Consider the following 16,462-nt stretch of genomic DNA (forward strand, 5'->3'; position numbering starts at 1 on the left):
GGTTCAAGCCTCACTCGGGGCGTCGAATTCTTCGTGTGAGGAAGCAATCCAGTTGGCTTACGGAAGGTCGTTGGTTCTACCCGGGTGCCCACTCGAGATGAAATAATGCACAGAGGGGCACCTGGAGTCTTCCTCCACCATCAAAGTTGGAAAGTCGCTATATGACCTTAAATTGTGTCGGTGCGACGTTAAATCCAAACAAAATAATAATACATTACTTGCAATGACAATTAAAGGCAGCGTTTGTTGTCCAAACAAATGTCTCAATTATCAGGAATATACTACAATTATCGATTATAAAATTTCGGTTCTGGAGTTTAGAGCAAAACTGATACAAGATCTCGCGTGAAGCTGGAGACACAAAAACTCATGAAGTTTAATTATAATACCCCAGTCACACATACGGCGCGAATAGCTACGACTAGCCACGGATAGAAAAGTAGTAATCCGTATCGATCCGTACCTGAGCTGTACGGATTGATACAGATTACTAATTTACGGTACGGCTCAGGAACGGATCGATACGGATTACTATGTTTCTATTCGTGGCAAAACGTAGTTATCCGCGCCGTATGTGTGACTGGGGTATTAAATTAGCGATTGTGTTTACTGGTGCATATGATCAAACGTACAGTTAAGAAGTGTTACGAGCTTCTAAACTTTATTACAGAGGATTTATACACAGACTGAATAATATAGAGAATGGTGAAATTAAAGAAACATTCTGTAAAGTGAATTGAAGTGGATTATGATCCTGAACAAAACTTGATATTGCTAAAGTCAAGAGAAAAAATCAAAAATAGCCAATGACTAACATTGATCGATTATGATGTGGATATATCGGTGTCAACTTAAATGTATTTATGTAAAGACGTTTTTATACTTATTGATTGTGTATTGTATTGTAAACACTTTAGATAATTTTGTAAATAAATCTAACTTATAGCTGGATCAAACCTTGTTACTTAAATAAGAGTGTCGCGTGTCATTAGATTATACAATCTCTTAAACTACCTTAACAAGAGCTCTGCAAAGCGGAATAATATACGCCTGAATTTGTAGACCAGAGGAGGAGGAAGATTCTCTCTGTGTGTTGGATTGGGGTTATATATGGCGGTTGGTGGGAGTTGGTGTGTTTTGTGCGGCGGCGGTGACGGAATACTAAGGCACAAAAAGCTGTGTGATCTTTTTCCGGGTAAGGGGGTAAATATTTATGGAGGAAGTAATGCAATTGTTGCACTACTCGAATCGTTTCATCACCACCCACCTATACTCCAAGTTTAAAATCAATAACTTCAAAAGTTTTGAAGTTGTGCTCCAGACACGAAAAACAAATGTCAGATTTTTAAAATGTGTTTCGGAGGGGTGGGGTAATGTGGCTGTGGGTGGGGGGTCGGGGGGGGGGGGTTGTGAGGCGGTGTTGGCGGGCTCTGCACATCGTCTCATTGACACATATGCTATCTTTAAGGTCAATACTTCGAATAGGTTATTATTAAATAATGCTCCGGACACAAAATATGCGGGGTGTGTAATGCTAAAAGTTTCATTAAAACATATTTTGAGGTGAAACTTCAATTAAATGTAATAACTGTAAATGCCAGAACTGAACCAAGGAGTTATCAGAATTGAAATATTTGTACTAATTAGAAGTGAATTATCTCCCTTTAATAGTTAATAATTCGTATATTTCAATTGCTACAGTAAGGTATTTTGGGCTTGACAATATTATTTTCATGTAAAAGTGGTTGGACAGGCATTCGTAATTGTAAAACCGTGTTTTAAAAGATGTATTTAGGCTTTCCATGGTCTAAAATTGTGTTAATATACCCTAAAATGGCACTCTAGGGATGATTGACAGTCATTTATTTGAAAGTAAAGCACTTGTCAAGAATAAATTTAATTTAATATTCTTTGCACGATTATGCTTCCCCTTATTCACAGTTGCATTTATTGTGTAAGTTATTCTGTCTTTAATAGTAATAGCAGCTTTTATTATATACCTACCTAAATTATGTCGAAAGTACTGCTTGTATTTCACAAGTAAAAATGAACAGGCAGAAAAAAAATCCGTATTGTACCTTATGTTTTGAATGTTGCCGGACTATTTTCATTTAATATTCATGACCTGACACAGTTCTATAAATAGCGCACACTAAACTTCAAGTCTTTACGCATTTCTATTTTAACATCGACAAACAATAAAGGTTTCGTTTGATTAAAAAACAAGAGATCACAGAATGATCTTAGCGCCCACCATTAAGCCATTTTTGAATGTCCCAAATTTCAAGACTAGATCAAGGTCAAATCAAGGTCAAAGTTCATTTAGGTACAAAACAAAGCGTGTCCATGCATGTTGTCCAAATTTGAAACTGTAGCTTGGGAAATGTGAAAGTAGGTCATTAGATCAATTTCAAGGTCAAAGTTCATTTCTGTACACAAAACTATGCATGTGCTTCAAAATTGAAGACTGTAGCTTGAGAAATGTGAAAGTAGGTACTAGGTAAAAATCAATGTCAAATTTCAATTCAGAATACAAAACTATGCATGTGGTCCAAATTTGAAGCCTGTAGCTTGAGAAATGTAAAACTAGGTCACTAGGTCAATCTTACGGTCAAAGTTCATTTCAGTACACAAAACTATGCATGTGGTCCAAATTTGAAAGCTGTAGCTTTAGAATTTTGAAAGTAGGTCACTAGGTCAATCTTACGGTCAAAGTTCATTTCGGTACACAAAACTATGCATGTGGTCCATATTTGAAAGCTATAGCTTAAGAATTGTGAAAGTAGGTCACTAGGTCAAAATCAAGGTCAAATTTCATTTCGGAACACAAAACTGTGCATGTGGTCCACATCTGAAGCCTGCACCTTCAAAAATGTGAAAGTAGGTCACTAGGTCAATGTCAAGGTCAAAGTTTATTTCTATACACAAACCTATGCATGTGGTCCAAATTTGAAGGCTATAGCTACAGAAATATGAAAGTAGGTCACTAGATCAATCTTAAGGTCAAAGTTCATTTCGGTACACAAAACTATGCACGTGGTCCAAATTTGAAGGTTGTAGCTTGAGAAATGTAAAAATAGATCATTAGGTCAAAATCAAGATCAACTCATGTTAAGGTTCATCTAGGCACTCAAAACTATACATAAGGTCCAAATTTGAATGTTGTATGTTATGGCAATTTGAGAAGATTTTTAAAGATAATTATCGCATTGTCGCCTTGTCCAAAAACATATATATATGCGAGATTTAATGATTCTCGTGAGGTTTTTGATTCGATAGTTATCGCCTTAATTTTTGCATGTCTTTCTTAAATTTTCGTACTGGGAAATTGAATTTCCGCTTAAATAATGATACATAGTTGCGAGAATTAATGAAACCTCGCATTGTCGCTTGGGATAAAATTTCTGGGTAATTGCTCGATATAATTCTTCCCGCGTATTATGTATCAATACACCGAAAAAATTCCAGGTGCTATAGTAAGAAATAACCCCTAACACCGGGCGACAATGCCAGGTTTTACTAATTCTTGCAACTATGTATCACTACTTAAGCGGAATTTTAATTTCCCTATGCGAGAAATAAGAAAGACATGCGAAAATTAAAACGATGATTATCGACCTAAAAACCTTGAGAGGATTGTTAAATCTCGCATTATATATGTTTTGGGACAAGGCGACAATTATTGCATTGTCGCGTGTTGGTGAGGCGAAAATTAAAGTGGCACGAATAGGATTCCGTTACTATTACAGTAAACTTAGTTTATCAATGGCCCTTTGGCCAGAACTGATGAAAACAACTGCAGTAGAGCACTGTTTGAAAGACCTATAAGTCCTAAAATTCTGTAATGATAGTGTTAATAGTGTTTAATCTGTATTTAAATATCAGCTAGTGTTTGTTTACTGTCTATTAAATGCTTATGTCACTTTTAATAATTCCCTAGGATAGGAAAATGTGTTGGCAATGAAAAAATCATTGTTTTTAGTGATGGGCGGGGTATGAAAACAGCACCCTGCAGCAGCATTTATGCTAAATATTGTATGTAAGTAGTGTTTGTTTAAAGGAAACTACATGCACTGAATACAGGAGGGATTTTTATACAGGTTGCATCAACATCGACTTCATGGAGGTTATTTAAATAAGAAAATGGAGTTTTATTTTCATATTTTCAGTACAGTTGACACAAGATACCGTGACATACTTTCATAAAATGGTACAGGAGGCTTTGATTTTGGATGTGGGTGAAAAACAACGCATTTGTTACTTTAGTAAGTGTTAAATTTAAAATTATGTTAGCTGAAAGGCAAGTATGTGTATATTGAAATCTTATATTCACTTTAGGTCAGAGGTTGGAACTGAAACACGGTTTTAGATGGTTGAAAAAATGCAGGGAAACCCGTAAAAATCAATGGGACATAGGCGGATTTGATATAAAGGTTATGTTTACAATTTTAAAATTTGTGTCACAATCAAGCAATATAATGTTTTCGGTCAAACTTCGAATATTTCTGTCTGGCTGAATGCATGACTTTTCAATTCTCTCTTTAGAATGGCCAGTGGGCATTTTGCCTCTAAATACCATTCAACAAAGGGGGTAGGTTTGTCTGAAAAAAGTTGTAAGAAAATGGATTGGATTAACCTATATAAAAATGCTATTTGTATGTGTCTGAAATGCTGTCTTACTGAAAGAAGCACATTTTAATGGTTATTTCTCAATTTTGGGGTATGTGACAGGGTCATTTCTTATAAAGGAAGTCTATGGAAAAAAACAATAGCAGTACCTGACCTAAACAGATTTCACTGATCATGTGTATCTGTTGCCGATGACATGGTTTCTCAGGATTACAATGTTGACGACAATTATGACGATAACGTAGTTGCTGATCCTAAAAGACACATACAGCAAGCAATATTACACAAATCCTCAACATTTCCATAATCAGTGGAACAGCTACCAGTCGCACGTTACATTAAATAGATATGATTCAACATTCCAACTATTACCATTCTCATTATGATTTGCAACAGCAACACTAATTAATCATTATTACTTCGTCTTACATATATCATTTGACCATTTATGCGACTGTTTTAGTCTCAATAACTATTCAAACTGCAGATGAATAACGCTATTAAATTTGCTCCAAAATCTCACTCCAAAATTAAGACTCCAAAGTCACTCCAAAATCTCACTCCAGATTCTAATCCAAGACATCACTCAATACTTTGAAGTATGAATAACTTGAATGGTTGATGAGTTATGCTCCAGCACATGAATTATGATAGACAATGGACAAACAGAAGTACGCGCCAAAACGGGCATATAAAAAGAATCATCTGCCCGTATACAGGTTAACTTAAATTTATCATTAAATGAGTTATGATACTTTTGTGTAAACCATAAAAAACAAGAATAAATATCCATCCCAGGGCGAAAATAAATCCATAAGAAACCACAAAATTATTTTCATGCAACGCGCTACAGATTGTGCTAATAGTTTTTGTTTGCTGTTTTTGATAAAATGATTGATATATTATAATAAAGTCATCTACGTTGATGATGATTTCATACTTGTTACTATTTTTACAAAAAGTGGGATTTCAATTTTTTGTTACTATTAATGGTAACAAATAGTGGAATTTCCACTATTTCTTACTGATGAATGTTACTATTTTTATAAATAGTGGATTTCCACTTTTTGTTACTATTAATAGCACCAAACAGTGGAATTTCCGATATGTTACTATAATTACCCTTTTCATTATCTACATAATAAAAGTTTAAAATACTGAGATTGAAAGAGTTACGCAATATAACGCTTTTACACGGCTTATACAGCTTACTAGTAGTTGTTTTCACTATTGTTTACGATGACTATGGTGATGAAGGCGTTTGAATTGTTATTAAACATAATGATAGTGACCCTGAATAGTAAAACGGTTTCCGGATGATAACTCAAGAACACTTGTGCCTAGGATCGTGAAAGTTCATAGGGAGGTTGGTAATGACCAGCAGATGACCCCTATTGATTTTGAGGTCAGTTTGTTAAAGGTCAAGGTCACAGTGACCCTGAACAGTAAAACGGTTTCCGGATGATAACTCAAGAACACTTAGGACTATGGTCACGAACGTTGATAAGGAGATTGGTCATGACCAGCAGATGACCTTATTGATTTTGAGGTGACTAGGAACAGTAAAATGGTTTCCAGGCAATAACTGAAGAACGCTTAGGCCTAGTGTCAGGAAAATTGATAGTTAGGTTGGCCATGACCAGCAGAAGACCCCTATTGATTTTGAGGTCATTAGGTCAAAGGTCAAGGTCACATTGGCCAGAAACAGTTAAACGGTTTCTGATCTCTTCTCCAAAACCATAGGGCCTAGAACTTTGATATTTGGTATGTAGCAAAACCTAGTGGTCCTCTACCAAGATTGTTCAGATTATTTCCCTGGGGTCAAATATGGCCCCGCCCCGGGGATCACATGGTTTATATAGACTTATATAGGAAAAAGCTTTGAAAAACCTCTTGTCCAAAACCACAGGGCCTAGGGCTTTGATATTTTGTATATGACATCATCTAGTGGTCCTCTACTAAGATTTTTCAAATTATTCCCCTAGGGTCAAATATGGCTCCGCCCTTGGGGTCACATGGTTTACATAGACTTATATAGGGAAAAACTTTGAAAATCTTTTTGTCCAAATCACAAAGACTATGGCTTTGATATTTTGTAATGTAGCATCATTTAGTGGTTCTCTACCAAGTTTGTTCAAATTATTCCTCTAGGGTCAAATATGGCCCCGCCCCAGGGGTCATATGGTTCATATAGACTTGTATAGGGAAAACCTTAGAATCTCCTTGTCTATAACTTACATCATTCAAATTTGGACCACATGTATAGTTTTGAGTGGCAAGATGAACCTTGACATGAGTTGACCTTGATCTTGACCTAGTGACCTACTTTTACATTTCCGTAGATACAGCCTTCAGATTTGGACCACATGCATAGGTTTTGTGTACCGGAAAGTTTGACCTTGTTATTGACCTAGTGACCTACTTTCACATTTTTGAAGGTACAGGCTTCAAATTTGGACAACATGCATAGTTTTTTGTTCCAAAATAAAATTTGACCTTGATTTTGACCTAGTGACCTACTTTCACATTTCTCAAGCTACATCCTTCAAATTTGAACCAAAAACATAGTTTTGTGTACTGAAATGAACTTTGATCTTGAGATTGACTTAGTGACCTACTTTCACATTTCTGAAGGTACAGGCTTCAAATTTAAACCACTTGCATAGTTTTGTGTTCCGAAATAAAATTTGACCTTGATTTTGACCTAGTGACCTACCGTCACATTTCTCAAGCTACAGCCTTCAAATTTGAACCACATGCATAGTTTTGTGTACCGAAATGAACTTTGATCTTGAGATTGACCTAGTGACCTACTGTCACATTTCTGAAGCTAGAGGCTTCAAATTTGGACCGCATGCATATTTTTGTGTTCTAAATTGAAATTTGACACTGATTTTTATCTATTACCTACTTTCAAATTTCTCAAGCTACAGCCTTCAAATTTGAAGCACATGCATAGTTCTGTCTACCGAAATGAACTTTGACCTTGAAATTGATCTAGTGACCTGCTTTCACATTTCTCAAGCCACAGCTTTCAAATTTGGACCACATTGTTTTTTTTACCAAAAAGAAATTTGACCTCGATTTTGACCTTGAGCTAGTCTTGAAATTTGGAACATTCAAAAATGGCTCAGTGGATGGCGCTAAGATCACTCTGTAATCTCTTGTTAGGTTAAAGGTCAAAGTCAGATTAAACCAGAATGGTAGAACTTTTGTTTACAGTGAGCATATAATTTCTGTTCCTTGTGCGATTACTGAATGCATCAAGGGGGGGGGGGGGGGGGGGGGGGGCGTTTCGTGTTCGACGAGCTCTTGTATTGCTGATCCTAAAAGACACATACAGCAAGCAATATTATTACTTCGTCTTTCATTATTTTTAACAATAATACCACTGCTTTTAATCTCAACAAATTTTCAAACTTTATATCTGAACAATAATTCCAAATATTTTTAACTGCATCCCCGTGCACGTCTTACATGTCGGACTTCGTTCTTTTCACTGTATTGAACAAAAGTAGAACGTGCCTACTTCATTACCTACCGGCACATCGAAAGCCATGTGTGGCACTAGCACAGACACTCTAGATTTAAAACAAATGATGAATAACATCATAATTCCTGACTTTTTGAGTTTGGGTCATCAGCTACATGTATTACGGACGCATGAAATCCGATCAATATCACTTTGACGCACTAAAACAGCGATAAAACCAGTTTTGTCGTTATTATTCCGGACCGCGTAATCGGAAAAAAATATTTTTTTCGGAGATTTTTATGTACGTGCGGGCGGATGATTTTTATTTTTTTTTTTCTCGGGAATGAAATTATTGACGCGGTAGTTCCGACGAACGACATATCAATTTGGTATGGCCTAAGTGGGTTTCTATTATATTTCGAACTACACGGATATGTGTATGCATCAGTTCTATGTTTACGTCACACTCAGTTCTGCGTTTCAGCGTCTTAGATTCCGAATTATCGAAGTTACTGAAGGTATAAAATGGTCATGTGTGTATTTTAATATTTAAATAGCGTCGTTTCTTGTCGATTTTTTTAATAATTATGATCAAGTTAGCATTTTATTTTGGGGGGGGGGGGGGGGCTTAAACAACTCATTGTTAAGACTTTCATTTAAGTTTGGGTCTGCATGTTTCACAAATGATTTTATAATCAGATGAACTTTTTTCAGCTCTTTTTTGTTGTTGCAAACTTGTACTTCAAGCAATGTCGGACGCAATGGTTTACTTGGAAAATAGTCGAAATGTCGATTGTGCCACATTTTGTGCAACATCACGCGGCCCTTTGATGTTTTAAAATAACAGTTTGTTTGATAAAAACCTTAACATATTTTCATGAAACTTAGTAAGGAAGTATTGCGCGGCTTACAATTGAATGCACTGACTTTATTGAAGTATAAAACGACCTCATTAAATCATTATTTAAAAGCAATTTTAATGTATTTCTATATTAATGGTTGAAAGCTCGCTTCCATCATGTCAAGCTATAAAAGGTCTTTAAATTTAGCAAACGAAATGTAAGAAGTGTAATAAACGGAGCGTGAAGAGGTGCCAGATCAACGTGTATAATTAAAAAAAAAGATTCGTAAAGTGCGGATTTTTGTCTTAGAGGAATATGATTTTTTCGCCAACTATTATGTTTTACAAATTATGAACGATGGACTGTCCAAAAATTAAGTGGTATTTATGAAGAGGAAACAGTGGGAACTAAACATACAGTTTGTTTATATTCTTCCATTTTATCATCGCCGGTATATGTATGATTGCTTGCTGAACGTACAATTGGTCTTCGATCTCCGCTTCCAAAGTTTAATATTCTTTTGTAGTTTACACTGATTCCTCTATTGTAATACTACATAAGTTTTGAGCAGTCAAACAATTCGAAATCTACGACGCCGAACGCGAAACCAAGAGTGACATAGACATAGAACTAATGCATGCGTTCAAAATACCATAGAAACCCACTTACCTCATGAAAAATAAACGAATGTGCGATAATGTTTAGCAAATATCCGTCATTTTGCAAGCATTTCACTCGCTTAAAGTAAGTGTGTCTGCCCTTTGAAAAAGAATCGTCGCCCGTATACAGGTTAACTTTAGTTTATCATTAAGATCATTACATATAAAGCCAATAGATGTCAATAAACCATATAACAAGAATAACTATCCATCCTAGTGCGAAAATAAAATCTTAAACAGCAAAATTATTTTCATGAATAAAATATCATTTGTAGTTTTACCTGTAACGAGCTTTAGAGTTAACTAATGCCTTAAACTAAATCACGCTGAGTAACTAACGATTCGCGTATTTGGAAACCCAGTGTTTGTGTATACAGCTAAATATAACTATACATCTATGTATAAATAACTAATGTGCTATAAATAGACATTTTGATCAGGCGGAAAGTATCAGCTATACAGTGTTCATTTATAAAAAAAAAAAAGAAAAACATGCGTAAATAGAAGTGTTACATCTGTCAATGCATCTATTTATACAGTTCAGTTGATAGTATCAGTTCGTAGTCATGCCATATATGGCGTATACGCTCTTATGCGTTCAATTATCGGAACTTCACACTCGACAAACTGGCCGATTTCCGGTGCGCAAGTTTCACATGTGACCATGTGGCTACATGATATGAACACACTGTTTGAATTCTTGTTCATACACACTCGGCAAGGCATCAAACCGTTAGGTGCGTTATCCTCCTCTTCCTCGATATCTGCAAGTACACATGTAATAAATCAATTCAAAGATAGAGGATAAGTGGATGAATGTTTGAAAAATAAAATTATATATGAAAATATATACATGTATCTTCTTCGAAGATGACATCAACTGATTTCTACATAACGTGAATATTACAGGATTCTATAAAACAAAATTTTCAAAATATAGACCAGTTAAACTGAGATTTAGAGGAGAAATGAGTAAAAAAAAATCTTGAAAAGACTATTTTAATTCAAGGTATGATTTCCGTGACTATATCACACTGGCCACAGCTACGGCAGTGGAGGATTCGTCGCAGAAGCGGTGGGGAAATATGACTGGCTGACTACATTTATGCTGTCATTGGTAAGTTTTCTAATGAGTTTTCACGGTTGGCTGAAAACAACCAGTGAGACAGGATCCCACATGTGTTCTTTTCCAGCCACAAACACTTGCTCAGTGCAATTCTTTGTCATCAATGTAAACACTTCTGTACAGCTTGACGTGGGACTGCCGTTTTTGTAGAATTCCCATAATAAATGGTAGAATATTGTACAAAGCGGGGCTGAGCACGTTTGCATCAAATCGTATGTCAAGCAACAAGTATTTCTTCGTAATCAGTGAATTTTCATTGAAGGCATACTTAATAATCGACCAAATATGATTCCAACGCAGTGTGCGGTAGGTACAGTTGCAACGCATTACGGTTTATCTTGTTTCTTTAATGTTCGTTATGGACTTTTAACTTAAGTAAACAGCATTATCCCGGAATTTTGATTGGGGTAGGTTTATGAAATCACTTTGACATTAGACAACAACAGAAATTGAATGTTTAGTAATAATATACTATTGATTTGCACTTCCGTTCTGTTGAATACAAACACGAAAAAAAGCTTTATTTTGAACCATAATTATGTTACTAAATCTACTGCCAAATAATAACACCGTGTTCTTTCGTACCAAATACACCTCGATTATAATTATTCATATGAACGCATGAAGGTTTTCTTCATCTTCATTTTCCCTAATTATATACAAAATATCAACTGACAATATCGATTAAATGCTGACCATATGCGACTTTTACATCATATAACAGACCAACTTATCTGATGTACAACTTTCTGGCCTTCACACATTGCGCATGCTGCAACCATTTGTCATTTTTATAGTATTTTTCATCATTTTTTAACATATTTATGATGTTCCCAACTATTATTTCTCTTCAGTTGTTATAATAAAAGTAACTGAAAATAGTTGTTTCTTTGTCGTCTTCTTGGCACTAGAACAAGGAATTGAACAAGGAGTTAAACGTTTCTTATGTTTGATTAGCGTTGTGACAGTTTTCAGAGGAGAATGAAGTTTTTGTCTTTTATTTGTTGTATCATTGCTTTCTGCTTGTCTGTTGTTAGTTCTTTGTACTCTGTTTCTCCGTTTATTTTTCAAAGTTAAACTTGGGCTTGAAATCATCAACATAAACATTACTGAAGATAAGGCCATGAGTGTGGCCTCTAGGGTGTTATCAAGCTTTTCCTTTGATTTGACCTGGTGACCTCATTTTTGACCCCACATGACCCAACTTCGAACTTGACCTAGAGATTATTAAGATAAACATTACATGCAAGTTTGTGTCAAATCAAAGCATAAATGAAACCTCATATGGTGGAAAGGGCCAGAACAGAAAATTTGCCCTTTTCAGGGGTAGTATCTCTAGAACATATGATGGAATCTAGATGGTTTTCAAAAGGAACCGAGATCTTATTGTGACTAAAGTCGAATGTAAAAGGTCACTTTTATCGTGTTCATAAGGTAAAACATTAACACATTTTGGCTCTTTCAGGTATTAAAATCTATTGCAAAATGTGGTCTCTATCGTGTTCACAAGAAATTGTGAACGGACGACGGACGGACAGACGACGAACGAAGAGCGATCACATAATCTCATCTTGCCACAACATTAAAAATCTAAACTTTATCCTTGACATTTTTAAAAATCCTGTGGTAAACGTCTGAAAATAAAAGGATATTGTAGAAGAAGAGGTAAATCAGCCTACTTGTAAAAAGTCTTAACTCCTATGTAACGCAGCTGCTCAATGGCATTTTGTAATGGTATGCTACGTATAAGTCACTGTATTGTACATTAGTCAAGTTGATATATGTGGTCAGCATTTCACCAAACAATCAATATTGTCAGTTGATATTTTGTATATACGGATGTACGGATGTGCAAATCAATATTATATTTCATTCTAAACTTTCAGTTTCTGTTGCTGTCTAATGTCAAAGTGATTTCATGGCCCCAAACCCAATCAAAATCCCGGTAAAAGTGTTCTAAAGTTAAGTTAATTCCTTAATGAACATTAAAGAAACAAGATACACCGTAATGCGTTGCAATTGTACCCACCGCACACTGCGTTGGAATCATTTTTGGTCGATTATTTATTTATTTTGTATGCCTGCAATGAAAATTCACCGATTACAGAGAAATAGTTCTGCTTAAAAGGTAACTTAGGTTTGATGCTAACGTGCTCAGGGACCGTTTTGTACAAGATTTTACTATTTATTATGGAAATTCTACAAAAACGGCAGTCCCTCGTCAAACTGTACAGAAGTGTTTACATTATTGACAAAGAATTGCACTGAGCACGTGTTTGTGGCTGGAAAAGAACACATGTGGGCTCCTGTCTCACTGGTTGTTTTCAGTCAAACGTGAAAAAAACTCATTAGAAAAAGTACTGATGACAGCGTAAATGTAGTCAGCCGGCCATATTTCTCCACCGCTTCTGCGACGAATCCCCCACTGCCACGGCGTTGGAACCACCGCTTCTGCGAAAGCTATGGCCAGTGTGCATATGATGTCCAGAAATTGTCTAACATTTAAAGTAGCATTTTTAAGAACTTAAGTATCAATCGATATTTCGAATGTAATTATTGAATAAAATACATATTGACGCTGAAAAAAATTTGAATTAAGAAATAATTTATAGCAAAAGAGTGCATTAACACTATTTATACATTCGGGTGGTAATACGTCGTTCAAATAATTTCACTCGGACTGCGCCCTCGTGAAATTATTACGCCCGACGTGTAACCACCCATCGTGCATTAATAGTGTTAAAGCACACTTTTGCTATAAATTATTTCTTATTGCAAAATAAAAACGGCGTTAATCACAAAGCAAAACATATGAGCCGCGCCATGAGAAATCCAACAGTGTGTTTGCGACCAGCATGATTGATCCAGACCAGCCTGCGCATCCGCACAGTCTGGTCAGGATCTGTGCTGTTCGCTAACGGTTTCTCTTACTGCAATAGGCTTTGAAAGCGGACAGCATGGATCCTGACCAGACTGCGCGGATGCGCAGGCTGCTCTGGATCCATGCTGGTCGCAAACGCACTATGTTGGTTTTCTCATGGTGTGGCTCATATATTACTTCTGCAACATAGTTACACTTTGGAAGCGACTGCGCATGCACTATCCAGGGGTCATCGCCGTGTTTCCAGTTACGTATCCCAGTACCACATGAAAAACACTTTACAAAATCGTATGTTCCTGAAAATGAATGTTTTATTAATCATATTGTCCATTTTTATACACCTTCTCAACTGTCATCTAATGAGCTAATGTCGTAAAAACAGTCAAGAAGTAAAACGCTGTAACATCCCCTTATTTGCAATATAACAAATCAACGAGGCAACCTCATAAGTAAACTGTATCCTTTATAGTCGGTAAATATGCCATGTATATGAATGACCGAAATCATGAACATTAACAAGGGCAAGTTCATAATGCATAAGCGCACACAGATTGATCAACAATCGTATACGTCATCAGTGAAGAACGAGTAATCGAAATGGGTATTTTTGATGCGCATGCGCAACACATTGGCACAAAGAGAACGAACTGAAAAAGGTAAGTGCGATACTTCATTTTTGGAATGGTTAATGCTTTATATCTTTAGATCAAATACAAGACTTGTATTGCCAATATTTTGCTTGCTACCTACAGATTTAGCCAATTGGAATCCAAAAATGGCTTCAACGTGTAGAATTTAGTACTGAAATCTTACTTGTACTAGTGACAGTAGCCATTTACTTAACATAATTATGGCGTCAATGTTTATCATACATTAACAGCTTATAGACTATTAATTACTATATTTCATACATTTCGTTTACGATAAAAATTGTAGAATTCTTGAAGTAACAATATGGTGGCAGATATCTGCCATCTCGTATTGGCAAGTCGGCCCATTTGAATAGCGCCAACACCCTAGAACGACAAATTAGTGCGCCAATACGGCAAATATCTTATTTATCGTATCCACGCGCTTGTTTGTCGTTTCTGGCGTGCCGTTGGTGACCTTCAAACGCCAAATTCATGATTGTTGGCCAGAACGACAAATACCTTATTTGTCGCATTGGCGATATTATTTGTCGTTCTGGGTGTGTTGGTGCCCTTCGAACGCGCCCACACCCCAAATTCGTGACTGTCGGTCAGAACGACCTTATTTGTAATATATTATTTTTCGTTCTGGTGTGTTGGGTGCTCTGAAGGCGTGTCAGCACGCCAGAACGTAGTGGCAGAAATCAGCCACCATATAACAGAAAAATCAGGCTATTTTTACCTCGATGCAGTGTTGCAATTCATTGGTATCCCAATAAAAGCTACTGGAAAACCAGTAAATCTAAAATGTTAAATGATAATTTATAAAAGTAAATGTAATTTAATTATTAATACCTGTGTAAAACAGCCCCGCGGACGCGAGTTCTTCAGGTTGAACTTTATCCCCATGTGCCCATCCGTTGAATGAATCCAGTCTGTGTTCATAGTTTTCGTAGTCTTGGTGTTTATGGTAGATATTGCCAGGCATTATGTACTTTGTTCCTTTGTACGATGTGAAGTCAATGCTATTTTTAGAAAAAAAATCAAGTTTTGAAAACTTCGAATGTCTTATTTTTAGAAAGTGCGAAAGTAAGGCGCATTTTCCTGTAGATAAAATATTATCATTTTATTCCTACAATATACATTTCGTAAAATGTAGATGCTAATGATAAATATAGATCAAGCAGTCGCAGGTGGCAGTAGCGTACCTAGAAATGGCTCATTGTCACAGGGGCAAAAAAAATTCAAAATGACTTTTTAACATTTTTTTCCTTAGAAAACATAATAATTGTAATATGTTTTAGTGTAGTTGGCTCATGGACCCATACTGTATCCTAGGCTACTGCCACCTGTGCAAGCAGTTAGGGGAATGGTGACAGGGTCCGTTAGAAAAGGAAAATCACGCCGTAACTAGATTTACTAAAATGGGGAATCACATCGTAACAAAAACAGTATTTTTCATACTTGTTACACTCGTAAAAGGAAATTATTTAATTTGTAAAATAATAAGGTTTACAATTAGACAGATCTAGTAAGACACTTTTGATGTGTCGGTGCGACGTTAAACATACAACAACAACAAAATTTAAAAAAAAAAAATTTTTTGATTGTGATATGTTAGTGGATTTTTTATCAAATTGTAATGAAAAAAACCTACTTCTTTGAGATTCAATGGGCCGAACTTTGGCAAAAGTAAACGTCCCAAAAACTGTAAATTTAGTTAATCGGGAGTGCTCAGATCTACGGTCTGCGGTCGTAATTTCGATTCCCTGGTGAAACGTATGTTTTTCGTGACGATTTGATAGAATGACAAGGTGTATGAAACCATTCCGTCCTCTGAGAAGTTGTCCGTTACTTGCGAAGGACAGGTGAATTCGCCCTTACATAAACTGAAAAACTGTCGAAAAACGGCGTTAACCTCCAACTTCGCCGAATAAAGGTGGGATGCATTCGCACTCGACGCATTCCCACCTGCTACGCCTTCAACGGAAACCGAGCTATGCTATTAATAGACTAAAGCTAAATATAACTATTGCAAGTATAAATAACTTTTATGTGAACATGACCTTGACTGTATGATTCACATTTATTATTAGTTATTTTCTCATGTTGTAAATTTTATAAGTATTTACATCTCATCTTTATATTGTTTATGAATATTGTAGCATATAAATTAACATTTATATATCATATAAAAACAAGGTTATATTTATAACTGATT

At 35.9% G+C, this 16,462-nt stretch overlaps 2 protein-coding genes across 3 annotated transcripts in view; both read right to left on the bottom strand.

The window, feature by feature from the left end:
• The window catches only part of LOC128552392 (baculoviral IAP repeat-containing protein 2-like), a 44,869-nt gene extending 36,958 nt beyond the window's left edge, over window positions 1–7,911 (bottom strand). Inside the window, exon 1 of the mRNA XM_053533408.1 lies at window positions 4,784–7,911. The gene's annotated coding sequence lies outside the window, so the exon portion shown is untranslated. The remainder of the gene's footprint in view (window positions 1–4,783) is intronic.
• Window positions 7,912–9,730: 1,819 nt separating this feature from the next.
• LOC128552393 (baculoviral IAP repeat-containing protein 7-A-like) lies at window positions 9,731–15,372 on the bottom strand. 2 transcript variants are annotated; one of them, XM_053533409.1, is made up of 3 exons: window positions 15,097–15,372; window positions 13,807–13,908; window positions 9,731–10,369 (listed from the first exon to the last, which is right to left on the bottom strand). In XM_053533409.1, exons 1-3 carry the CDS (start codon window positions 15,227–15,229, stop codon window positions 10,170–10,172), a joined length of 435 nt encoding a protein of 144 aa, XP_053389384.1. In that variant the 5' UTR covers window positions 15,230–15,372; the 3' UTR covers window positions 9,731–10,169. The 2 variants fall into 2 exon arrangements, with proteins under 2 accessions (XP_053389384.1, XP_053389385.1); XM_053533410.1 differs by having other exon boundaries at window positions 13,790–13,908; window positions 15,097–15,370.
• Window positions 15,373–16,462: the final 1,090 nt, after the last annotated feature.

The sequence above is a fragment of the Mercenaria mercenaria genome, unplaced genomic scaffold, assembly GCF_021730395.1.
Source record: "Mercenaria mercenaria strain notata unplaced genomic scaffold, MADL_Memer_1 contig_2769, whole genome shotgun sequence".
Lineage (NCBI taxonomy): Eukaryota > Metazoa > Mollusca > Bivalvia > Venerida > Veneridae > Mercenaria > Mercenaria mercenaria.